Genomic DNA, 25852 nt, shown 5'->3' on the forward strand with positions numbered 1-25852 from the left:
TAGCTGCGAGACTTGCTCAGAAATTAACAAAACTTTGCGTAGAACATTCTGAAGAAATGGGAATTTCTTTGAGCGAATAAAAGACAAGTTCAAAATTTCGCCACCAAAGGACGCTTCTTATGTGTTACACATTTGCTTTACATTTACGATTACGACGGTTTTAAAACAAATCTTTCATCAGAACATGTTCAACATGAAGGTTATCGATTTCGTCTTCCTTCTGGAATCGTGGCATGTTCTAAAGTTGACCGCAGTGTGCTCTGGGAAAATGTTGTAAGATTTTCCAGATTTACAAGATGTTATTACAACTGTGTCCAAAACTAAAAGTCAAATGGAGCAAGGTTTGATGACCGAGAAATAATGAATTTAATTAAAAGCGCCCTCTAATGCGAAATTTTGAACCTTTTTTTTTATTTCATTACTCGTTCAAACAAATTCTTTTAAAATTTTACATCAACGTTAAAATTATGAAGGTTGACAATAGTACATTTCAAAAACGTTTTGCCCTTTTGAATCCACTTCTGGTATAACGCACAACTTATACTTGGCATAATGCTGTAACGCATGTTACGATAGTAAAATTGTTTATTTTTTTAAACAGATTGGTAAAATCTTGTCCTCACTTCTTACCATCAAATTTGTTTATTCATTCTCTAGGCTTTAATTCTAAAAAAGTGAGTACAACAAATTGCTTTCTTTTAACTCTTCAAGATGAAGATTTACATTAGTTTTACATCACACAGTAATTGTGAATATTAAATTCAGTAAGTTTTATTTGTTTTCTATTACCTTTCAAGCAAGTATGATTTCATTCATTGGTCATTAAGCTTCACACGCGCCTTTTTATGCAGAAAAACTTATAATTCCATTACCATTCCTCTCCGAATACTTTATTGTCACTAAACCATAGTCATCTTCTTTCCATTTCTCTAATAGAAAAAGAGTTTGCATGTAATAATTATTTTCCTTCTTAACTTTTACGTTAATTAATAATAATGAACAATTTATTACGATATACTTTTTGTTTTCTTTTCATTTACTTTTCTAATTTGTTTGTTTAGGGGATGTTATCGAATTTTTAAAAGTATTGATTACACCTTGGTATCATCTTTTTTTCTCCCATAATTTATGTGTTTCTTCTATGCCATTTTCTTTTAATTCAAAAATGAAATTCGTCTTTCATAAAAGCTTATTCTAATTTTTGATTTTTCCTTTTCTTTTTCTTGTGACATTATTGCTTAAAGTATTCCTCGCTGAATTAAACTTTTAGCTATTTTCCATGGAAGAGGAATTTCATAAAAAGGAAACTCCCACACTGGAACATAAAAAGAATATCCCGTAAAAAAATTAGCACCCCATAATTTTCTTCACCTCTTAGCCTTAGGTTAGTACCCATTGCAGGTACTAACCAAAGGTACGTTAGTACCCATATTAGTGAAGCCTTAGGTTAGTACCAATGCCAAACCATCGATTTTGGAGCAACGATATTAATAATTTTGAAAGGGAACAGAAACTTACGTCAAAAATTTCTTTTATTTTACAATAAGTTGTTTTTAGGGCATTCCCAGTGTTGAGCAGAGATAAGCAACTGACACGTACCATAAGAGCGACTTTCGGTTTCGATTTCACTAGTGATATTGTCGAGTAAGTTTTACGGAAGTTTTCTCTGGTGTGGGAGATTTATTTTCCCTCAAGGGGGGGGGGGGGAGAGAATCAAGCATGGGAACTAATTTCAAAATGGAATATTTTTCTCTTTCCAGTATGGGTTTTTAATTCCACATCGGGATATTTCGGTTTAAGTACTCTCCATACTGGAACATAAACACCAATATCCCGTAGTGAAATTCGAACCCCATACTGGAATATAAAAAGAAATGTTCCACTTTGGAATAAGTTTCCCTGCAGGAAAAGAAATCTCCTCCACCAGACAAAAACTCCCTGAAAATTATACGATACTCTAATTTAGTGAAACCGAAACCGAAAATCGCTCTTATTACCCCTCAGTTGGTTAGCTCCGTTCATCACTGGGTATGTCACTGAAAACAACTTGTAGTGAAATAAAAGAAATCTTTGACGGAAGTTTATTTTCTCTTTCAAAGTTACTAATTTGTTGCTCGAAATCAACAATTTCGTATAAAATAAGAGGTGCTTAGTTTCAAAATTTTATCAACCTAAGAATTTACAAAAAAATTTTTTTTCCATTGTTTGATACGTCTTTGTTTTTGCTATGACTCCACAAAGCAATTTGGGACGAATTTCTCCTATTCAGGTCAAAAACTGCCAACCAAAACCTCGTATTACTTCAAAACCAGCACTGTCCATGCTTTTTCCATACCACCACTTTAAAAACGTAACGGATAACATCTACACCATTATAATAATAAATTGTTTAATCAACTCATATTTTTGATTGTACAGGCTAGTATGTGACATAAAAGTGAGAAACCACATGAATGTGTATGTGTGTGGTCGACGAACGTAACATTCAGAGACTCTGTTTCATTGCATAACATAAGTTTAAAACGGCTAATAATCATTTACTTGTGGTTTTGTGAAATTTTGTGAAAGAATAAAACTTTTGTATAATATTCATGCAATAAAACACAGTATAAATCACATAAATTGGTTTTTGAAACTAAATTACTTTAGTGTGACGAACGTAATATTTTTGCAACCTTGTTTTTGCAACATGAAATTCAGCTCTCAATTTCTCTGCAATTTAAGTAGATATTATTGTAAAAATAGTGTAATGCTTATTTTCATTTCTTAACTTTATTTTTAATTCAGAATGATACTCATTTTTATTCTTATAATGTAACAGAAATGGTTATTTCTTCAAACGTGTGACGAACGTAACATTGAAGAGCGTAACTCTGAAGTTACGTTCGTCACGGTGAAGACTCGTGTAATTTTTTAGACCGTTGCGTGTCTAAATATTAATTAACAAGTAAGCACTGATACTTTTCCTTAAAAGAAACCCTTATATCAACAATTTTTCAACGTGGATTAAATAAATGCTTTTTTATTGACTTAGTGCAAAATTTATTTTTTTCTCCTCTGTTTTGAAGTGAAACTTTTTATGCGAGAGCTTTAATTTTCTGATCCCCAACCTTTTTGTGTGATGGAAGTGACGCAGTTGTTTTTTGATTGTTGCTAGAAAAAAATGATAGCGTTTAATTTTGTTAATAAAATTAACAATTTCAAGGCTTAAGTAAGCATATATTTGTGGATTTTGAATACTTTAAACGTTTCAAAAAATGCAGGTTTTCGAGGATTTCTTTGATTAAAGTTCAAGAGCGTAATCCACATTGCTAAAGTTTAGCCTTGGATTTAGTTTGTTAACTTTTATCATCAAAATTAACTTTATTATTACTATTATTTTTTATTGTTTTTGGCAACAGCTAAAAAGTGGATTTGTAGTAATTTTTAGTTCTCTCACTGTTTATAATATATTTTCTTCATTAAAATATACAGTATTGTTGTGAATATGGCTAAGTCAGACGCAGAAAGAATAAGAGCTTGGCGTGAGAGAAAACGTACGGGTGAAATGGCAGTGTAGAATGAAATAAGGAAGAAAAGATGAAATTTTTTCTTCTGGCATGGGTCTTTACAACACACTTTTTTTAAAAATCACACACAATCAGAACTTTTTTTTCCAGAAAGCTATCAAGAAATATAATCTTCTTTAAGAAAACAATATCCATTGTAAGGATTGTTTTTTCAAGAAGGCTGCTTCCAGGAACTTTTTGACTTTCATTTCTGCCACTGTAATTCCAATATTATTATTATTATTGAGTAAGACAACATATAAAAGCCTATTTTTTTCTGGGACTACATGGAAGAGCATGCTTTTTACATGTTACGTAGCATGTTGAGAAAGGCGAAGTTGCATTGGTTTACAGCTCTATACAAAGCTAGCTTACTAGCTTCTCTACAATTGATTCTCATCTCCTGACTTTTGATTCTTCATTTTTAATTCCTCAGTCTTCTTGATTTTTTTAAAATCGTTGTGTGTGTGTTGTGTGTGTGTGTGTGTGTGTGTGTGTGTGTGTGAGGGTTTTTTTTTCTTCTCTTTGCCGTAATATTTGCATACGCTCTGCTGCTTTTTTTTTCCTGTCATTTTCTCTTTGTTTACCTGCCATTCTTGATCTGCTTTATCTCTCTCTCTTTCTTCCACAAATTCCACAAATATGTCTTGAAAATCCAGTTAATTATTGCAAAAATTACAAAATATTATACGGTGACATTGAAAGGAAAAATATTTCAAAATATACATTTCATTCATTTTTTATTGAACTAAACGTTCGAAAGATGCAGTGTTTGTTTCAAGCAATTACGTTCGCCACAATTGATATGTTACGTTCGTCACGCTGATAGCTAATTGTGTAAGTAATTTAATAACAATTCAACATTTCAAATGCATTCTAGGAAGCTGTTGGGAAGAGCTTCCTAAAACTTTTCTTTTCATAGTCTTATAAAACGTACCGAAGAGAAAATACGACGTTTTGTGACGAACGTAACAGGCCGTTCAACTTAGAATTCAAATTAAGCTCAAAGCAAAAAAAAAATTAAAATTCAATGAAAAAATTAAAGAATTTTAAAGCTCAAAATATTAGCAATATGTGAAAAAAAAATTACATCGAATGTACGTTTAAAAATATACAGGTCGCGCTTCTTGAATGCTTTTTAGTTAAAATTCACATGTTGTTATTGAAGATCTTCAAGCAGTTATTATCTTACGCACGGCATCCATTTTGAAAAACCTTTTACGAGATTTGAAAATTAAGAATTTTATCTCAAAAATTATGTATAACATATTAATATTGATTCAGTTTGAAATTTTGGACTGCAGGTTGACATTTTCGCGGAATGACCAAATAAATAAATAAATAAATATATATATATATATATATATAATGAGGCCGATTTGCTTCAAAACCAGCTCAATCTGAATTATTTTTATCTGTAAATTATTAGACAGCATTGCTCATTTAAGAAAGAAAGCAGAAATAATGTCACACACCTATTTTTTTGAGCAAACTGAAAAAAAAATGTTCTGAAAAAATTAAGTGGATGGAGCATGAAATGTTTTTGTCTCTCTTTCAAAATATTTTTTAAATCGATTGAGCTGACTTAGATTCTAAACACTTCGTATCGACGCCTCAGAATAACAATAGGATATCTTGTTCTTGTTTTCAGGCTTTGATATCTCACTGTTGTTCTGAGGTGACCATACATAGCCAACAATTCTAACATATTATACGTATCTGTGTTTTCAGTTTATCACACATGCATAACTTATGCTGTTCATTGTGGTTGCAGGTTTTTCCTAAATTTCTGTCCCGAAACTGATGGCTGAGAGAGAATCAATCGACGAACAAGAAGAAATAGAAACCACTTCTCCTTCCCCAGATTCCGGGATCAGCGTGTGCGATGAGGAAGAGAAGTCGAAAACAGAAGAAAAGGTTCCGCTTCAAGTACAGAAGCAACCTTCTGAGGAAAAAGTCCAGCAGCGGACCTATACCCCTCCCCCGTACCAAAACACACTGAATCCTTTTTTCTACAGATATCACGACCCTGACAACAGGAAGCTGACATTGCTCAAGTCTTTAAGCCAAGACAGCGAATACTCCTTAGATGGCTCACTTTTTGATGCTGAAGAATTTCTTCAAGACCTCGGATTTGCTGGAACAATCGATCCTACGATACCAGAGAGGTTTCTACCATCTCTTATGCAAAGACTGTCGAAGTTCCCAGAATCTGGTAGGGAAACTTCTATGTCTAATCCCCACTCCTCACCCCCTTCACCTTCTCCTTAGTAGTTCCCCTACACAAAATTCATCTTCCGTACTTTTTCTTGAGAATTCAACTGTAGCTAATTGTTAATGTCGATTAACTGAACGAGCTTTAAACATGTTCCTATTGTGAAAATGTTCCTAAATATATTATTTTTTGTTATCTTTTTGTGTTTCTGTCTTCTGTGGATAGACGTTAGATAGTCTAATTAATGTCACTTGTTGAATAGGTTAACTTATTGGTATTTGTTAGATAGCTTAGTTATTGTTGCTTGTTAGGTAGTCTTAGTATTGTTATTTGCTAGAATATACTAGTGTTAGTTTTTGAAAAAATGATAGACTTTGCCAAAATAGAAGCTGAATTGAGGATGAATTTTTGCATTTCCAATTTATTTATAATTTTTTATGTAAAAATACTAGTATGGACTCCACATCAGATTTTTTCGAGAGAGATGGTTCTTTTTACTGCTCTGTTCAGCACCAAGTCATTAAAAAATGATTCCTAGAATTATAGCAAAATGTATCAATTCAGTAGAATTAATCACGAATGAAACAATCAGATATTCATCACAACATAAGAGTGACATGTTGATTGAAAGTGCATAACTCAAGAATTTAGAAGAGGTTGATCATGTAAAAAGAAATCACTGTGAGCCATAACTGGTTGTGAATTCATAATAGTTCTAGAACTTATTCTGAGCTCCCCAAAATAAAATTGTCAACGTCTCTCAGCAAGTTGTGTGTCTCACAGTGGAAAACTATGCATCATTATTATTCGTCGATCTCTGACTGTTCAACAATTTATGAACATTGGATTTTTGTCTTTTGTAGTCTTTACATTAGAGTGTTCAGAGATTATTTTATTTTAATTGTGAGATTCACTTTCACTTTTCAACCACTACCATTAACTTGCCATCGTTTTAGTTGCGCGTTCTTAATAAAACGATTTGTCATCTGTAGCACATACAATGATTTGGCTGGATTTCCATCAGACCTTTAGGTTGAAAATTGGAAAAGTTTTCGGTTTTTATTTCGTAATGATATTCTAATGATGGTTCACCCATACATTTTTTTCGATTTGTTTTACTTCGTTTTACTTTCTTTCTTTCTTTTTTTTTTTTTTTTGCAATTGAAAGTTTTTTTTCCTTAATAGCAAGTAATTTGGTATGAAAATATTTCTTCTTTGTGTATGTTGAAATTTGAATATTTCTTATGATTAAAAGTTGACTCATATTTAACTTAAAGTCACACATTGCTTATAGCAATATTCTCCTCGACTGTGCAAATGACCTAAAACGGTTTGAGAGAACACATACAAAACAAAACAAACGTGCAAATGGTTTATTTGAACAAAAGTTTTTTTAGAATCACGCTTTGTGACTCAAAAAAATTATTAATTTAGAGCCAAATGCAAAAGGAAGTGCATTACATTATTACAGTGAACAATAACACTAAGTGAAAAAAACGTATTAGAAAGTAACGGAACACTCTTAGTGTACAAATATATAGCTGGATTTTAAATTAATAAAAAATTCTAAACTTTATCTCGTATTTCCTTTATGAACACATACTAAAGATAGTTCGCTTCGGCTTTCAAAATTATTCAGGAATTGTCTATTGCCTTCAGTGTTTAATTAACTGTCTATTCATACATTAATTACTAACATTGCTTTCGCTCGGTGTTGTGTGCCAGATTTAAAACCAGACGGACTTTTCATATTCAGAATGCATTTGCGGCAACAATCATCAAACCTCGAATGCTCCTATAACAAGTCCTGCACTCTGACTACAGGGCTACCTAGCTACCTACTGCTCATCCCTTATTAAGATTAGTTAGACGTTTTTTAGTGGTTGGAAACTAGTTCATCAAAACTTAGCCCAACTCTGGGAATACGCATTGTTAGATATTATGGAAAAAAAAAATTTACAACATGGAGTGCAAAAATCAAAAGAAGGGGAAGGGGTGTTTCTGTTAAAAAGAAAAAAAGCTTTACAAAATACCCCAAAATGCCCAAAGAGTACAAAAATGTAAAAAATATACAAAACTTCGAATGTCATCAAAATCCGGTCTTCAGTACTACCCATCACTCTCCAATTCTTTTCAGAAAAACAACTGTAACTTTTAGGTGCCCTTGTTTATGTCTTTCTCGTATACAATCTGATACGAAAATAAAATATCGCTGCACTTTTTAATCGTTTGATCTGTTCGTTTATTGAAATGAATATGCATGTTCTGACAATTTTGTTAAGTACAGCGCAATTTCTTACACATTATCCAAATTTTCTGGTGAAGTTTAGACAGTTTTGGTCACTTACTGGTATTTGTAAGTTTTTACGTTTTTTGTAACCGGCTTATCCAAATCTTTATGTTTCACTTGACCTCTTTGAAAACGTTATTTTAGGTCTTTTTTCCGGCTTTGGAGGCAATCATTTATTGCAACAAATTCGCTGTTTTGTATGTTTTCAGCTAAAAACATCTGTTTTCTTTTGTAGGGAACATTAGTGGATGACGCATTTCATTGATAAACATGTGTAAACCACAGTTTTGGTGCTTTTCTACTTTTTTTGTCTTAGTTGGTTTTTTATGTTCTTACCAGATTGTTAGGATTTTATGATAAAAGTTTTTTGATAAAGTTTAAGTTAACTTTTCCTATTATAAAAGTTTTCATGAATCTTCTAAAAGTTAGGTTACTTTTACCGGCTAGAAATTTCATGATGTATCTCAGCGGTTTAAAAGCTCAATTAATTTTCTAACTGGATATTTTTTAGATTAAAATAGCGTTTTGCAATCTTTTTGATCTACTGACCGGAAAAATTTTGGTAAAAATTTCTCGGACCTGTGGGTTTCCGTTTTCTTTCTGTTCTTTTTTTTTTTAATAAGAAGCATGATTTGGTATTGAAGAACTGCAAGTTTATTTCAAATTTTAATTTTCATTTGCGAACTGTAATTATAATAAACTTTTGAGAAAAATCACAAAAATTACTTAAAACTTAAAAAAATATGACAAAATAATCCCAAAATCTAACTTTTTTTTTCAACTTTAGTAACACTCAATTATTGCCAACCTTCATTGACAAAATTACATGTTCTAGATCTTAAAAATGTTACTAACTGAAAAATCCCTATAAATTGTATTATGAATATTTTTTGAATGAGGAAAATATTTTCACCCCCAGGGGTAAACATGACCAGAGACCTGTCAAGTTTGTCCACGGTCTGCTGCCAGTCCACTTGGCCAGCGATTGAGAATCTTCGGAATAAAATACATTTCCACTTTTTGCTCTGACATTATGAACAAAGAGATGCGGAGTGTTCATGTAATCACTTTTGAAATTACGAATTTTTACAAGCAATTAATCACATAAGACAAAATGTTGTAAAACATTAAATTGCCGCTTTATATGGATACTTGGATAAATCTGAAGGTTAGGAAGTAGGATAATTTTAAAAAGTAAGAATATTTTTATGTCCACTTAAAACAACATTTGGTTGACAAATGCTAACATGTGAACTTCATCCTAGAGGTTGTAAATTATTCTTATTTTAAAAGCATTTAGATGTTTGGATTTTCGTTTCATAGTAGAATACTTGATGTATCTTTCACTCATTCTGGGTTATTTTCATTTGCTAAATTGGTGAATTCCCTTTGAAATGGAGTTATGGAGTGTTGGTATCATAAAACTTTCGTACTGTTTTCTTAAATATATAGATATATTGTTTGAGTTCCTTCATTTGGGTTATTTGGTCTATTTTTTTTTTTTGGTTCTCTTTTCTTGCATCAATTCTTTTTTGTTAACATTTGATCTTTTTTCATTTTTCCTCTTCTTTTCATTTCACTGATATCCTTATTTACTTAGTTGATTTCCCAAAGCTAACCCCAATATCATGAGGTGTCGGTGGAACGAATTTTATTTTGATTGTTCTGGAATTAAATTATGTTATCTATTGTTGCAGAAATTGGAACTTTGCATGAAAGAATAGTGCAGTCCATTGGTAGTTTCAGGAGAAAAGAAGGTAAAAGAAGATTATTCAGAAATTTAAGCATGGGCAAAGACTCGTTTACCGACACCAATGTCACGAATAATCTGCTGCCTTGTGTAAATAATTATCCTTTGACTCGCTCTAATACTGGACCTGCAGCCTTTGAGTGCGAGGAAGAATCAACAAAACGAAAGGCGGGAAGTCGGCTTCTGATCGACATTGGTCGCAGCAATGAGGTTCCATTTGAGTCGTCCACTAGTCAGGATGATGAATCAAAACTACCACTCAGTCCTGTTGCCATTCTTGTATCTCACGCGAGCATTGACTGTACTGATAACGGAAACGCTCTTGAAGATCATCAACTTTTGGTAGATCAAAAGCTGAATGATGAAGATATGGCAAACGATATTTCCGATTCTGAAGTTACTCTCAGCCTCTGCGAAGGAACGATACAAAGCTCTCTGGAACATGTTACCTCAGAGTTCAGTGATTTACGTAAAGAAATGAAAGATACTGGAAGTAATTCTTCTTGTGATCAGAAACGAAATACGAGCTTTGACACAGAAGACGAAAATTGTTCAAACGAACTTCAAAGGAAGCAAACATTTAAGTTAAATATCAGAGAAGAAAATGCTTTAAATAATTTTCTTGGCAAAAACACTATAACATCTAATGATTCTGAACTTGATAAAAGCTGTTTAAACCATCGAAGAAATACTTTAGACCATGTAGATATTTCTTCGCTTAAGAGTGAGAATGGAATTTCTTCAAAAGCTTCCAAATTATTTCGCGATAATAGATCTTTCCGTTCTAAACCCCCTCTGAGGAGGACCTCTACCCCTCAAACTTCAGAAAGTATCCACAAACTTACAAATATTTTGAGGAATTCAGTTGCTGTTGATTCTTTGATACTTCCAACAGAGGAAAAGAGTAGCATCTTTTACATAGGAGATAAGGAGCCATTGAGAGAGAGTATACAGATGTTGGATAAAAGCGATTATCCAAGTTTAGAAATGGCAAAAGAAGTTTCTCTTCAAAACAAACAGTTTAATTGTCAAAATACACCCAAGTTTCTACGCAAAAGCATGAAGTCTCACAGTGAAATAGCTTTACACAATAAAGTGCAGTCCTCCAACACAGCGTATTCTAGGTCAAATTCTCTTAGCAATTTTTTAACGTCTATGCTGAATTTGGAAGAGGAATCTCTGTCGAGCAGTGCGATCGATGAAAATTCTGAACTAGGGGTTTCTAATATTAAACTTTCTAATAACAACTTAATGTCTTTAACTGAAGCTGTTAAAACTTCCCTCGTTGAAACAACTGATTCGAAAGTTACCCCAGCGCGAGATTTATCGTTACAAACTCCTTTTAAAAAAGCGACTGATGCGCTTCTACATGATTCAGCAACTGAATCTTCCCTCATTGAAACAATGAATTCAGCAGTTACTCCAGTTCGATACTTATCCTTACAAACTCCTCTTCAAACTGCAACGGATCCGCTTTTACGCGATTCAGCAATTGAAACTTCCCTTACTGAAGTGGATTCAGCAGTTACCCCAGACCGAGACTTATCCTTGCAAACTCCTCTGCGAAATGTAATGGATCCACTTTTACGCGATTCAGCAATTGAAAGCTCCGAGGAATGTGTTAATGTTATGGGAAATGGAAGCAGAGGTTCTTCCAAGCGCAGCTTGCTAGGAAAATCGTCAACATCAAGGAAATCTCCGCAATCCGTTGAAACTACCAAAGAATTCAATGCTAAATCTAATTTAGCGTCACACACGGATCTCACGACCCCTTCAAGTTCCCAAATTTCTTCGTGCCCAAATCCAGATAAAACTCGAGTGAGGAAGGTGCTATCTGCTCCAGATCCAGCGCTTGAACAAAATTGCACTTCAGAGCCTCTAATTAAGTATTCTGATTGCTCAAGTTTAAATTTTACAGAAAGAGCTTGCAAAGAGGGACTACATGAAAAAAACAAGCGTTGTGATAACATTATGAGCAATGTCTCAAATATTTGTACTTGTCGAAATATTAAGCGAATGAAACGAAAAAGACACAACTCTTACCCTTCTTCCCAACATAAGTTTGATTTTAAACCTGGCTTCACATATCCAGTACCAAATACTAGTAGGTGTCTATTTCATTTTAACTGCTGCCTGTCTCATCCTTGTCCATCGAGTTATGTTAATACTTATAGTGTACCAAAACATTTATTTCATAACTGTAATCCAGGCTCAAAATCCTTATCAAATAACATTTGTCTTCCTTCTCCAAACAATTTCTCATCCAAATGTGATAGTGACAAGGCTTCCAACCAAAGAAGTTCGCCACCTCTTGTAGTCTCACCTCACACGACGAACGACTTCTTTCCATCCAGAACAAAATTGACAAATTACGAAAACTCTTCTCATTCCGCTGAAATCACTCCCTGTTTTCCGTTTCAAAGGAGTAAACTATGTACTCATTCTGAAAATAATTTTACTTCGAATACTGATAAAATCAGAGTTAGAAACTTGAACAATAGAAAACCATTTAGAGGTCGATTGAATAGATTGAAATGTGTTTCGGGCCCTCATCCTACTTTCCTGGAAGGCTCGTTTTCTCAAGATGATGAAGTTTTTATACCAGATACAGTTACGTGCTGCTACAAGTGTTTATCTTGCTCATGTACATTAGAGAACCAATGTTTTAATAGTGAGAAAAACCAAATGTCTTCCAAAGGCGAAGAAACTGCTGGTACACCCGCTAAGTATTTCGTGTATCCTAACGATGACGTTATTACTTTAAAAGGTGCAAACTCTTCTGAAAAAATTGATGGACAGAGTACATTTCATAGTACAATGAAATCTGAAAACAATATTTATTCTGATGTCCTTGTCGATGATTATTCGAAAACCAAAGTTCTCGCCCCCTCAATGTCATTGCCTCTAACTGTAAACAGTCAAAAATCCAAGGGAAATTCATGTTTTAAATTAGGTGATGAAATGGGTAATTCTGTATTGCAAGACAAAACTATAACACCAGCTCAGAATAAGCGGGAAGCAATGCTCGAAAAGAAAATTTATTTGTTCTCCAAATTTTTAACAAACCTTTCAAAGTTGTCAGCCGCAGAAACAAACTTCTCCATGAATAAAGTTTCAAACTCTAGCCAAAGAAAACGCGATGACGCACTTTCTTTTGGGTCTTCGTATCCGTTTGATAATGTGGAACAAAACAATCAGCCACGCAAATGTTTCACACCCCCTCCTGATATCGATAAGTTATTATATCTTCTAAAAACAGTCGAGTTGAAGAAAAAGTCTTTGATTTGTTCTGACGAGATGAAAACTTCCGGAAATGAAACGAGCTCTCACAATTTGGAAAACTGTCGGGAATCACCTGTTTACAGAAGTGGAGTGACTTTGTATGTCAATGAAAGTATGGAGCGTCTTTCGAAACCTGTTTATTCATCTGCTGTGTCCCTAGAAGTCAACTCAGAAATGACTAAAAAGTCGGATCAAAGGTAATATTCAACTCTTGTATTTAGCCGTTCCCTGTTTTCTTCTTATTACTTTGCTATGTTGTTTAATAAACTCAGCAGTTTATTTTTAACACGACTAGAATGTAGTTATGTTTCTGGAAATTAAAATGGGGGAAATGGAGATACTACCGTGCTAAGAACATAAGTCGAATCTGCACTTTTTATCAAAATTGAGTTATTGTCACGAGGTGGTTCAGTATAACATGTTTTACCAGGATGTGATGCTTTATGGTCATTTGTGAATGGGAAACATTTTTAAAACAATTTCTGAATTGTGATTTCTGAATTTAAATATGAAGGAGTAAAACTTTAAAAAGCAATTTCTCTTTTTGAGCTCAGCTGCAGATACGACTTTTGTGCTCAGCAGCGAAAAGTAGAGAAAACTGTTTTTTCAGATGAATTTAAAGTACTTATTAAAAACAAATCTACTGCTTTAGCTAAACGTATTTAACTATTTAACTGCAAACTCCTTCGTCATTTTACGGTCGAAATAAGGATTTTATGGTGCTCGAACTTTGAATGATTTTCGCTATAAAACACTTTGATAAAAGTTATGGAATATTAGAAGATTGAGAATTTTTGATAGTGTATTCTTATAATTTTAATTCTAAAACGTTAAAGTTTACTGACTGTTCAATTACTCTATTCAAAACTATCTTCTTTACTTGAATGAAAGTGATCTATGAACTGTTCTCGACTTTTCAAAGTTTAACTCGATTTAAAATATAACAGCCTGAGTAAAAATATTAAGGCCAGTATAATTTTCTTTGAAGAAAGGAAAATGAAATTGAAGGGATTTTAATATTATTGTATTATTAATGATTAATGTTCATTGGTAAGAAATAACGCAACAGACAGGATTTGTAAAGCATGCAATAACCAGAAAAGCAGTGGTTTTATTCAAAGTTAGCATTTCAGCTTGAGTAAAAACGCCACTAGTATTTTTAAAAAACTGCAAGTACTTATACTGTAAGAAATGTCACCTCAGTTAACAAGATTGTGGAAACCCTTTCAACTTGCAGTTTTGTGATTAATTTTTTCAAAGTTTTTGTCCTACTTGTGACGATATGGTAAGGTAAAAAGTTAACTGTTCAAGAAAGGGGGCAGACTGAAGATTTTTCTTTAACAAGGATAAGTAGGCGTACTATTGCGAAAAAATAGGAAGATCGAAGACTGAAGTCAACATTTTTGTATGATTTAAACACAATTAGGGTAAAAAGAAAACCCGGGAAAACTGAAAGTTTTGTCCTCACATCATGGAAGAAGAGTTTGGAAATTATTACATTACCTGAAAAGTACTCAACCAGGAAACTTATTCAGACGATAGATTTAAATTTTTGTCAGAAACGATATATAACACAATTAGAAGGTGTGGAAATTTTATTAATGTTGCAAAATTGCTTAAACCTCATTTATTGAAAATGCACAATATAGAGCGTTTCAACTTTAGCTAGGAAATCATGACCTGGGATAACCAATGAATACAAATAATTTTTTCTAACGAAAAGAAGTGGAGTTTGGATGGACCAAACGGACGGAAGTACTATTGGCATGATTTACGAAAAGAAAAAGAAATATTCTACAAACGCCAATTAGATGGAGGCTCTATCAGAACTTGAGAGTGCTTTGTTTACAATGGTGTGTGCTCAGTTGCGTTTATTTCAGGTAAAATGAACTCACAAGCATATCAAAACGTCCTCCCAAGTCATCCTTTAGCAAATGCTGAATTTATTGCTGGAGAAAATTGAAAATATCTGCAAAACAATGCATCTATTCATCCGAGTAACTGCAAAAAATAGGCTCCAAGTAAACAATGTTGAAACTTTGAAATGACCAACTAAGTCTCCAGATCTTAACCCAAAGGAAAACTCATTGGGTGACTTAGAAAGAAGAGTTTATGCAAAGGAGAGACATTTTACTTCATCAGTAGAGCTGAAATCTACCATCGATGATAAATGGTAAAAAATACATCCCGAGTTTTGTCAAAAACTAGTTTTATTCATGAAAACAAGAATATTTGAAGTAATTTGAAGGAATGGCTCCCACACAAGCTTATAAATATTTGAATTTTTGTCCTCATATGCTTTTTTTTATGTTGGCCTTAAAGATTTTACTCAGGTTCAAATATTGATCTGTAATATTTTCTGATAATGAAACATTTACAATTAAATTTTTTTGTGTTTTTACTTGTATTTAAGGGACTAATTATCACTCATATGACTTTTTAATCCTAAGATTAAGATGTGTTCAATTTCTCAAAATTGTGCACTGAACTTGAAGATTTTACTCAGACTGAATGCGTCATTTTGTTATTTCTATTACAGGGAAGCTGGAGAATCGTGTGATATTAAATCTAGTCAAAGCATGAACAAGTCATCTAAAAGTTCAGTAAGTAAATACTTAACAGCTAATAGTTTTATCAATCTATTTGATATTACAAGACTGTGCATTTTGAAAAATGTAATGTATCTATGGCAAGTTTAAATAACACAAAGAATCAAAACAAGAGTTGTGAACCTTTACACAATAGATATATAATATACCAGTTGAAAAAACTTTCGTATATTTTAGCTTTTGGAGTCGCACAATGACATTTTATCCATTTACGACATGGCGCAACGATTGAATCGAACTCAGATGTGAAACAAAGTTTAAATTATAAATCAGATGAATACTTTTTGGAACTAAACATATGTTGATATGCCTTTGCACAGCAAAAAAGTTCAATACCTTAATCGAACGTCCATTATAAAAAAAGGAAAATCACCTGATGTAACTTTAACTGAAATAAAAACTTTTGCCGGAATGAGACTATACTCAGCAGCACATTGAGTCACCTTCGAATGCACATATTCTAGAAAAGTAGTATTCATGTGCCATTAATTTATGATGCAAAGAACGGGAACAGGGTTTTATTTCCTTCATCTGCTTAGATCTAAAAGTTGTTGTTGAAAGTGATCGTCTGCTTCGTCATCACCTAAAGGTGTCATTTTATTCTTCTGAATTGATTAGTATGTTATCTTTTGCAAACGTAACTTCTTTCAGGTGTTGTTGCCAATGTCCTTGCAGGATGTTTCTTTGCTGACATTTTGCCTGCCACGTCTCTGGCATCTCCAGACACTGAGTTGAGTTCATAAGTCGGAAAATCAAGTTCTATGTGGACCTTAATTTTAATCCGTAATAGATATTGAATAACTACACTCATCAGCATGTTTTGAGTCACTTCCGTTTCATCATCCTCTAAAGGTGTGATTTTATTCTTCTGATTTGATTAGCATGTTGTCCTTTGTTAATGTAACTTCTTTCAAAGGGTTGTATGCTAATGTCCCACCAAGATGTTTCTTGCTAACAGTTCGCCTGCCATGTCTCAGGCATCTCCAGAGCTAGAACAAGTTCATAAGTCTAAAAATCAATTTCTATGTGGACCTCAATTTTGATCCTTATTGGATTGGGTACCAACCTCAAATTTAATAGCCGGGTCGGCTAATTTCTTTTGCTCTTAAAAGGTTACCTGATTGGCTTATCTTATTCTTAAGCAAGCATCTAATTGGTGCGTTCTGTAACTCTTGAACACCCAAAGTAGTGAAGGACTATGCTTTGAAGTTCTCAAGTTTCCTCGAACAGGGTTTGGCATTCCAGTAGCAATAGAACGTTAGGCAATGACCCAATTCTGAGATTGTGAAGCTGCAGTGTCTCTCATGCAGTCTTATTCAATTGTTGTACCAGTGTACATTTAATACCCTTACATGAAATTTTGTACACCTCTGCAGCGAAAAGAGAATCTCAAGCGTCCGTTGCTAAATGAAGGGCTTGTTGTGGTTTCGATATTGCCTTATGTGTGATATCCATGTAATACTTTTGCAGAAGGTCGGTCACTTTCTCAATGCTCAACAAAATGCCTCCATTTTAGAGTTTTTCTGAACTAACATATCAAGATTTAGCATGCAATTGGAAAGCTCATCTGCTTTATCCTGGGTTATAAAAGCATTGCCTTGAAGTACTGCAGTAAGCGGTGCCAAATTTCTAACGAGTCAGGTTGGACAGCTGCGTAGAGCTGCGAATTTTACTTTTTACGTCTTTTTTTCCCCTAAAAAAGCGATGCACATTAGTAAATTTTTAATTTCTGTAGTAGCATCTTTCACTTCATATTGACTAATATTTATATTCATTCTTCTCACGAAAACGAAATATTTTCTAAGTATAAATAGCAATAAATTAGGTGAAGATGTAAGACCAAGTAAAAATGAAGGCATGAAGTGGATTTTTGTTGGGTATTCGGAGTCAAGGCAGTTTTGCTTATTCTTTTTAGGAGGAAATGAGCGGGAGATTTCAGGTTATCTTAAAAGGGCGGCATGGAACTAAATGTTCCAGCTAACCTAAACATTTAATTAAGAGCAAAATACACGTAGTCCTGACTTCTTTGAATTCATTTGCGCTCTGAAGAAACCCGACTTTTGTCAAGTGAAATTCAACCAGTTTTTAGCTCAACGCAGCTCTCTTTCCATTTTCTTTCTTTCTTTCTTTCTTTCTTCTCCAAAATTTGTTCATAAAAGGCTATCTAGACACTTTTAACGTTAATAAAAGCACTGAAGAACGTAAATTACATCTAAAAAATATTTCAAAGAAACTTCCTGCCAATTCAGAGATTTAGTACATTTACAACAGAAATTATTACGTAGTAAGTTCGATTCATTCACAAGTGCGCACAGAGGAGCCCTGATGAAGAGGGGTTCAAAAGTGGGGGAGGTCAAAATGACCTTCGGGAGGTCATTTTGAACTCCCCAAAAAAATCATCTGCGAATTTAGTCTAAAGATTCGTTAAATTCGAAAAGAAGTTTTTTTTTTTTTTGGCGAGTTCTAATGTGTTTTCTCGCGAGGCGAAGTTCTATCGTGTATAGATTTTCTTGAATGTCGACATGTACTGCAAAAATACTTTTTGCACACTGAACTCATCGTTATTGCGATTTAATTATTAATCATTCAAGCCTCGTAAGATATTTTTTTCTTTAACTTTCGGTTCTTAAATTCGTCGAGCTTAAAATTCGTCAAATTTTCAGCTCGCGAAATCACCCATAACTTCATTTTCGCGAAAATTGCGGCTCGCGAAAATAAGTGTTTTGGCAGTTTATGCCATCCTAAACTCGTGTACTCGTGTTAGGATTGCTATTCTGCTTTTTCATTACGTTGGAACACGCATTTAACTCTTTTACTTAAGCTTCCAAAATAATAATTTTATGATGTTAGATATACATAAAACTAAGAGGAATGTGTGTGTGAGAGTATCACATTTTCTTTCAAACAAATAGGTTTTTCACGTTGGCAGAACAACGCACAAACAAAGCGAACTTCATTGGCCATAAAATGAAAAGTAAAGAACGAACGAAAGCGTTCTTTTTCGTCTTTCTGACAAAGAGACGGGCATTATTTCAAGGAAATATTTGCAGGAAAGCTAATGATTGAGCTTTCATACATAAACTGTCTTTTTCTCTTTATTCCAACGTGGGACCTTTAATGTTTGAGTTAAATTGCGAAGAAACGGCAGAGAGAGAGAAAAGGTACCTTTTTCAACTTCTTGCGGAAAACCTGCATTGATCTGTAAAATAAATCATTCAAAAAAAGGTTGACCTTGGTGAAAAAGCAGCATTTAGGTTTTTCAAAATCACGAGTTTAAGAGGATACTAAAATATTATTTATTTCCTTCCAATGGGGACTCCTCGGAGACATTGATACTGACAGTGACTTCAATAAAATGTTTCTCCGTGACAGAAAGGCAACAAATGTGACTATTTTATTCTTTAAAGTCATTTTTGCTTTAAATTTTAGGAAAACAGGAAAGTTATTAAATAGTCGAGATAAATTTTTGAAGATTTTCTTAACCGTTCCTTATCAGCCTCTTTCTTTATTACAATAAAAATAGTAACCCTGATCTAAAACATTGATTTAATCGTTGTCGTCTGAATGTCTACAAATCCAGAACTATGCGGATTTTAAGAATTTCAAATTTCGGACGTTTCCAAATTTTAGATTATTGTTTTTTACTTACGCAAAATTAATTTACCCTCACAACACGAATTTGTCCACACATTGTTTACTGTTTACGTTCTTTGATTGAGCAGATTGAGCACCTTTGAAAGGCTAAAAAAGCAGCCATTTTAAAAGGAATATATTTTTTAAGGAGATAGAAAAAAGCGTGGCAGTACACTTTTTTTTTTTTTTTGAGGTACATTTACACCCAGGACTGCGGATTCAGGGTGGGACTGACTGATTTAGAGATGAAAGAATTGGAGTCCGGAGTCAAAAAGCTTAAACTTCCGAGAGACATTCGGTCATTTTCCCTCTGAGTCCACAACTCTGCCAGAATTACGGAGTCGAGTCGAACTGATTTTGAGGTAAAAGAGTTAAGGTAAGAGAGTCGGAGGCAAAGGCTCTAAATTTCTCGGAGCCAGAGTCGATCATTTTCTCTCCAACTCTGCAGCCTTGCAAAACCGAACATGTCCGTTATTTGACACTGCATCATTAATTTGAATTTTCGGACACAAAAGTTTACTTTGCTTTTGAAAACATCTTAGTTTGAATTTTTGATAATAACGGTTTTTTTCCCCTTTGTCTTGAAAAGTTTAAAAATGATTATTATAAGCTTGAGTGTTAGCTAAAGTTGTGTACACAATTTCAAATGTATTCTTTCAGAAGCATTTTAAAGGAGTTTCCAAAGACCTCGAAGAGCTTCAAACTTCCATTCAAAAAGCCAAAGAAACTAGAATCGTAAGTTATTAATATTTTTATACTGTATCATATTATCATTACCACCACTATAATCATCAATATACCACTATATAATCACTACTATATAATCAATGCCACCAGTCTTATCATCATCATCAATATTAGTATTATTATCAAAACGCTTGAAATCTTTCACCCAGGAAGTTTATTCCTAATAAATTATGTATTTCATTTGTAATATAGTATTTTAAAAGGTATTTCAGTTTCTTTTATTTCACCTATGCTAAAAAGTTAATAACATGGAACCATTAAAAGCATGTGCTGCATGAAACCTTCCAGAAATTAACCATTGAAGTATCAACTGTACACATTCGGAGTAAGATATTAAATTACAACTGTTCCCCCCAGAAACATTAAACGTAGAAATCTTGTGCATGAAAAGAGGGAGGGAAAAAACTTGTTTTGAAATAATAATAATTTTTAAGAAAGCTTAAATTTAATTATCTGGAATTAGCTTTTAAAAATTTCCTTTTTGAAAATCAGAACGTTGCTGTATGGGTCGTGTAGTTCCTCTCTTGATTGGCATTTTGTTTTGTTTTTGACTTGCTGCCAGCACAGACCAAAGATAAGCAGAGATCGGTAAGGTATCGGATTTGTGACTGGTGGGTCTCGGGTTCGATCCTGGCCGGTCGAAGATCCATCGTCTTCATCAATGGTGACTGAGGGAGGTTAAATATGCTCGTGGTCACAAAGTCCTCCAAGTGAAACGATCCCTCTGGGGGTGAGTGGTCCACGGATTGCTCTGCTTCTGGTCTGGATCAAAAAATCGGAGCTGTCTTCAACGTTCCATCCAACTGGTTAAGCCACAAACAGTGGTAGATACGGGGGACCCTGGAGTGAAAAGTCAAGTTGAATGAGGAAGATGTGGTCGAGGGGTATGGCAGGTTTTATAATCAGCAGGACTTGATGAGAGTTCACTGTGACCTTCCAAGAATTACCTTATTCGGCAATTTTTGTCTGACGATTCGGCAAAATTCGGAGTTCTATTCCGCTAATTGAGAATTTCCGTGCTCTCAAAAGGTGAAGTTCGGTGCGTACCTGGCATTGGGTGCCTTTATCACCCCCTTGGTGAAATTAAATGACTTCTGTTAAACTTTATTTTTGAGAAACACATTTGTTGAAAAAACACTAGGCTAAAAATATCAAGAGAAAAATACTAAATTTGCTCTAATATCACACTCGCTATATGTCTTATGAAACGGGAAAACGCTTTAATATGATAAATAAGCTTAAGTGTCTTTGAGTAAAAGTTAAGTGTCGTTGTTACTAGCTTTCAAGAGGTATGACGTAGTTGCGACCATTTATCATTAAATAATTTCAGGGTCCGTGGGATTGTTTGGTAAGTTTATCAAATATGTTTTTTAGAGAACTTTAAATGTAATCAATGCTAGGCATGGAGGAATGTAATCAATGCTAGGCATACATTGTAGAAGCCTTCTGGAATCACACACATAGAAAGAAAAGGAAGAAAGAAAAGAAAACGTTTTACAAACTCATTTTTCAAGATTTTGTCTTTGTATTCTACATTGTACTAGAATTTGTCTCTATGTAGCCAATTTCAATGATATTTTCCTAAAGTACAATGTTAATACATGAGTATGATTAATTGTTTTGTACTAGACTTCACCCGTTGGCACATATGCAGATGCTTCCTTCTTGCACCGAGTTCAGGCTCGTCATTTAGGGAGATGGAGGGGGGGGGGGCTCGGTTTTGAAAACTTTTTTTTTCATGTAAGCGAGAGTGGTTATTGTTGCCCTCCCCCCCCCCCAAAGGGAAAATTTGAAATGACGGCCCTGACAAAGGTCTTAAGTTCTTATTGCAATGTATGCCGCTTGGAGGCAACAATATTACTACAGTGAAACCTGTGTAAGTTGACCACTTGCGGTGCAATACTTTGGTGGTCAACTTAGACAGGTGGTCAACTTATAAAGGGGGTAATGATGATGATGATTTTTTTTTTGTAAGTCTTGCACCATGCATTCATTTTTTGCCTAATTGACACTTACTCTTTCTGTTCAACTCACTTTCATTGTTTAGCATTACTTTGAATCAATAATATAAAAATGTTATCGAATAGTTTTAGAGATTATTTTCCCAGAATGATGTATAGTATGTTATGAAAATTTAAAATTTCAGTAAATTGATCAAAAAAAAAAAAGTCTTATTGTTTATGAAAAGTTAATCATTTTATATTAATAGTTCCTAAAAAATTATAGTTAATCAAAAAATAAAATTTTTTTCGTTTAACAACAAAAGAAAAACAAGTTGGGAGAATAAAGGGTTCTTAGTAGTTTTCCCATGTGGTTAAACTCAAAAGGAGGTTTAGTTATGCTGCTGTTTCATTAGTTGGTAAAATGCTGGTCTGGCATCAAAAATATTCTTGGAAAGCTATAAAAAAAATAATAAAAATAATAATTTGTTGAATAAAATTTTTAAAAATAAACCAAGTGGTCAACTTACAAAGGGTTTTTTACAACACTCCAAACCAAACTTGGGGTTCATTAGTGGTCAAGATAGACAGGTGGTCAAGATATAGAGGTGGTCAAGTTACAGAGGTTTTCTTTCATTATATAAGATAGGAATAATTCCGTTCCTGACAAAAGCGGTCAACATAGACGGGTGGTCAACTTACAAAGGTGGTCAACTTTACAGGTTTTACTGTATATGATTTACTTCGTATGATATTTTATTTTATTGTAAAATTGTTTTTCTCAAGTAATAACGATTTCACTCCCAAAAAAAGTAATAATTCAAAAAAAAAAAAAAAACCATTTTCATTCTGAATTTGAGGCGCAACCAAGATTATCATAAGATATTGTAGATGCATCAAGCGAAAATATTTCCTTTTTTGCTTTGTTTTGAAATAGTGGAACTACATTCCTGTAACAATGGTCTTTATTTAATTTCAAACGAATCAATAACAGTCAAGAAATGGATCATTGATTTTCATTTTTATTTACAGTCAGCTTCCCGTGAGTTGCAATTTTTACAAGAACTACTATCAGGAGAGACTGCAGAAAAATACCGCTGTTTGTTATCGAAACAAATAAGGTTAGTGGAATGTATTTCTTTACTGCGTTTGTTTATGATTGACTCCGTCTCCCAAAAAGTGACCAATCAAAGTGCACTGGGCCAATAACTGGTTGTGGAAAGAAACAATTCACATCTAGATCTTTGTTTGCTTTTGAGATTTGGCCTTGCTTCATCAAAAAGAGAGAAAAATGGGACTGGCGGACAGAAACTATATGTTTTTATTGACTAGCATAAGCTTGTAATGTTGAAGGTATATTGAAACAAAAAATGGCATTAAGTTTCAGCAAATAAAGTGCAATTTACCTGTTCAACATTTTTTGCCATGTTTTTACTTCCTTTTACAAAAAAGGAAGTATTGTATTCGGAAAAAAAATTTCACCCAAAAATCGGCCTTAAATTTCCATTTTGCTCACCGCCGAATGAATGTTGAGTTTTTTTTTTCAACCTGACCACACGTGGATATGTGCCTAGGAACGTACAGACGCCCGAAATATCCATTTTGACGATCCCCGAGTTAATTACAACGAGTTTTCTCGTGACATCTGTATATACATATGCATGTGCGTATGTGTGTATGTATGTTACATAACTCAAGAACAGAATGTCCTAGAAAGTTGAAATTCGGTACGTAGACTCCTAGTGGGATCTAGTTGTGCATCTTCTTTTTTGGTTGCATTCGTATGCTCCAGAGGGGGTCTTTTGCCCCCTTTTGCGAGGAAATCATTGTTAGTTTCGATGCAAACTCAAGTGGTGTTATAATTTGGCGGACACTTGGCGATATATCGCCAGTCATTTGGTCGCCAATTTTTATCGCCAACTTGGCGACAAATTTGGCGATTTTTTTTTTATTTTTTAATCTGGTTTCAATTTGGCCACTGTTGGTGATATTTAGAGAGTAAACTATTGAATCATATTAAAACAACCAATAATGGGAAAATGACATTAAATTGGAGTAAAAGGAAGTCATGTGATGCATACATCAGCTCGTTATTGAATAACATAAGCTTGTAATGTTGGAGGTACATTGAAACAACAAATCGAATTAAGTTTCAGCTAATACAGAGTTATTCAATACAAGTAAAGTTTCTGTCGAAAAGTTCAGCGACTGCCATTTTTTTAATATTAAAAATGTATCACTCCCCCGGGTGGGTTTGAATCACCAATCTTTTGGATAACAGCCCGCGCTAGCCGATTGCGCCACGGAAACTTCAGATGTATTGTTAAACGAGTTAATATAAACAAAACTCTGCACATTCGCTTTGACTTTGAAGGTAAGATGTGAAACGCTTTTTTATATCGCTTCTTTACATTTCAATTTGGCCACCAACGTCCTGTAAAAAGCTTAGCTTAAAAAAAAAAATCTATGAAACAAACTAATACGGGATGGGAAAAACACACGCAAGATTTTTCTGTTGTATTACTGTACATGTACATGGTGATTTAAAATTGCGTGTACGAACTTTAAACAGAAAACACAAAAATGTATGACAGGCTCACAGAATATGTCGTAAAATTTATGTTCTAAAACATAAACTTATAAGAAAAATTGCTTGAAAGTAGATATGCATCGAATATTCGGTTGGTATTCGCTTTTCTGCATATTCGGCAGACAAACCGAATATTCGGTTCGGCCAAATACTTTAATATTCGGTAACCGAATAGTAAACAAATTTAAATATTCGAGAATTGATCATCAAAGATTTTTTGCAACGCAATAAAAAGTTATAATACAATAGTACAAAATTTATTGAAATGGTTAAAATAACATTTAAAGTAATGTTAATGTAAAAGAATAACTTAGACGTTAACCCTTATTATTATTTTATTTAATTTAAATCTTATGACACGGTTCGTTACCATATTATTTCTAACTCATATAAGTATAAAACAATAATAAGAAAACTCTTGGAATATTAAGTGTTCATAAATATCAAAAACCAATTAACTGATTTTTTTTTTAAACAAAATATGCAGCTAAAAAAACATCATCATTTTACAAACATTTAAAAATGTGATAAATAATATTTGAAGGAGATAAAATTTTGAAGGATTTTCATCTCAGAAGTTTAAATGCATGAAATATTAAATATTGTTTGAAAACCAACTAATTAAATTCATCATTGTAATCTAAGTTGTATAATGGTTCATTATCGTAAAAGAACATTTGGTGTTTTGCAATTTCAGATTGTCGCCTATTACGTTTGTAATTGTTCATGTAAGGTTAATGCAAAATTCTTTATTTATAACATGTTACCAGGATTATAAGTTATTAAATCATATTTCAGGAAAGAAATTATTTATTTGTGCAGATAATGGGGTGGTTTTCTTCAGTCAGAAGTACTACTTTTTGTCATTGAAATGGATAGAATGAGCAAAAAAAAAAAACATGGACCCAGCAAATACTTTTATTTTCCCAACATTTTTTTGAAATTATTTTTTTTAAATGTCCGATTTTTCAAACAAGTCGTGGTCTTGATGACGTCTCAAATGACGCACTTTGCCGCATCTTTCTACTACGTTTCCACGTTATGATAATCAAGCATCGAATTAAAATTGCGCTTTATGCTTGCTATCAACCATATCGTTGCCATTACACGTGAGTAAAAATGCGAATTAAATATTTTGCACTGTGAATGGCAACACTGAATGGCATTTCATCATTTGTGATGTCATCGGCAGAAGCCGTAAACAATGAAAGCGCTCCGATTTAAGTAATTTTTTAAAAATATTAAACG

The 25852-nt window shown here is 33.5% G+C and overlaps 1 protein-coding gene across 1 annotated transcript in view; it reads left to right on the forward strand.

Moving 5' to 3' along the window:
- LOC129232402 (uncharacterized) overlaps positions 1-25852 on the forward strand; it is a gene marked incomplete in the record, with an annotated part of 141006 nt that overhangs the window by 50424 nt on the left and 64730 nt on the right. Inside the window, 5 exon segments of the mRNA XM_054866550.1 lie at positions 5323-5763; positions 9751-13282; positions 15625-15688; positions 19988-20062; positions 23047-23135. Of these exon segments, the coding sequence (XP_054722525.1) occupies positions 5352-5763; positions 9751-13282; positions 15625-15688; positions 19988-20062; positions 23047-23135 (4172 nt within the window).

This window comes from Uloborus diversus, chromosome 1, assembly GCF_026930045.1.
Source record: "Uloborus diversus isolate 005 chromosome 1, Udiv.v.3.1, whole genome shotgun sequence".
NCBI classification, from domain to species: Eukaryota; Metazoa; Arthropoda; class Arachnida; order Araneae; family Uloboridae; genus Uloborus; species Uloborus diversus.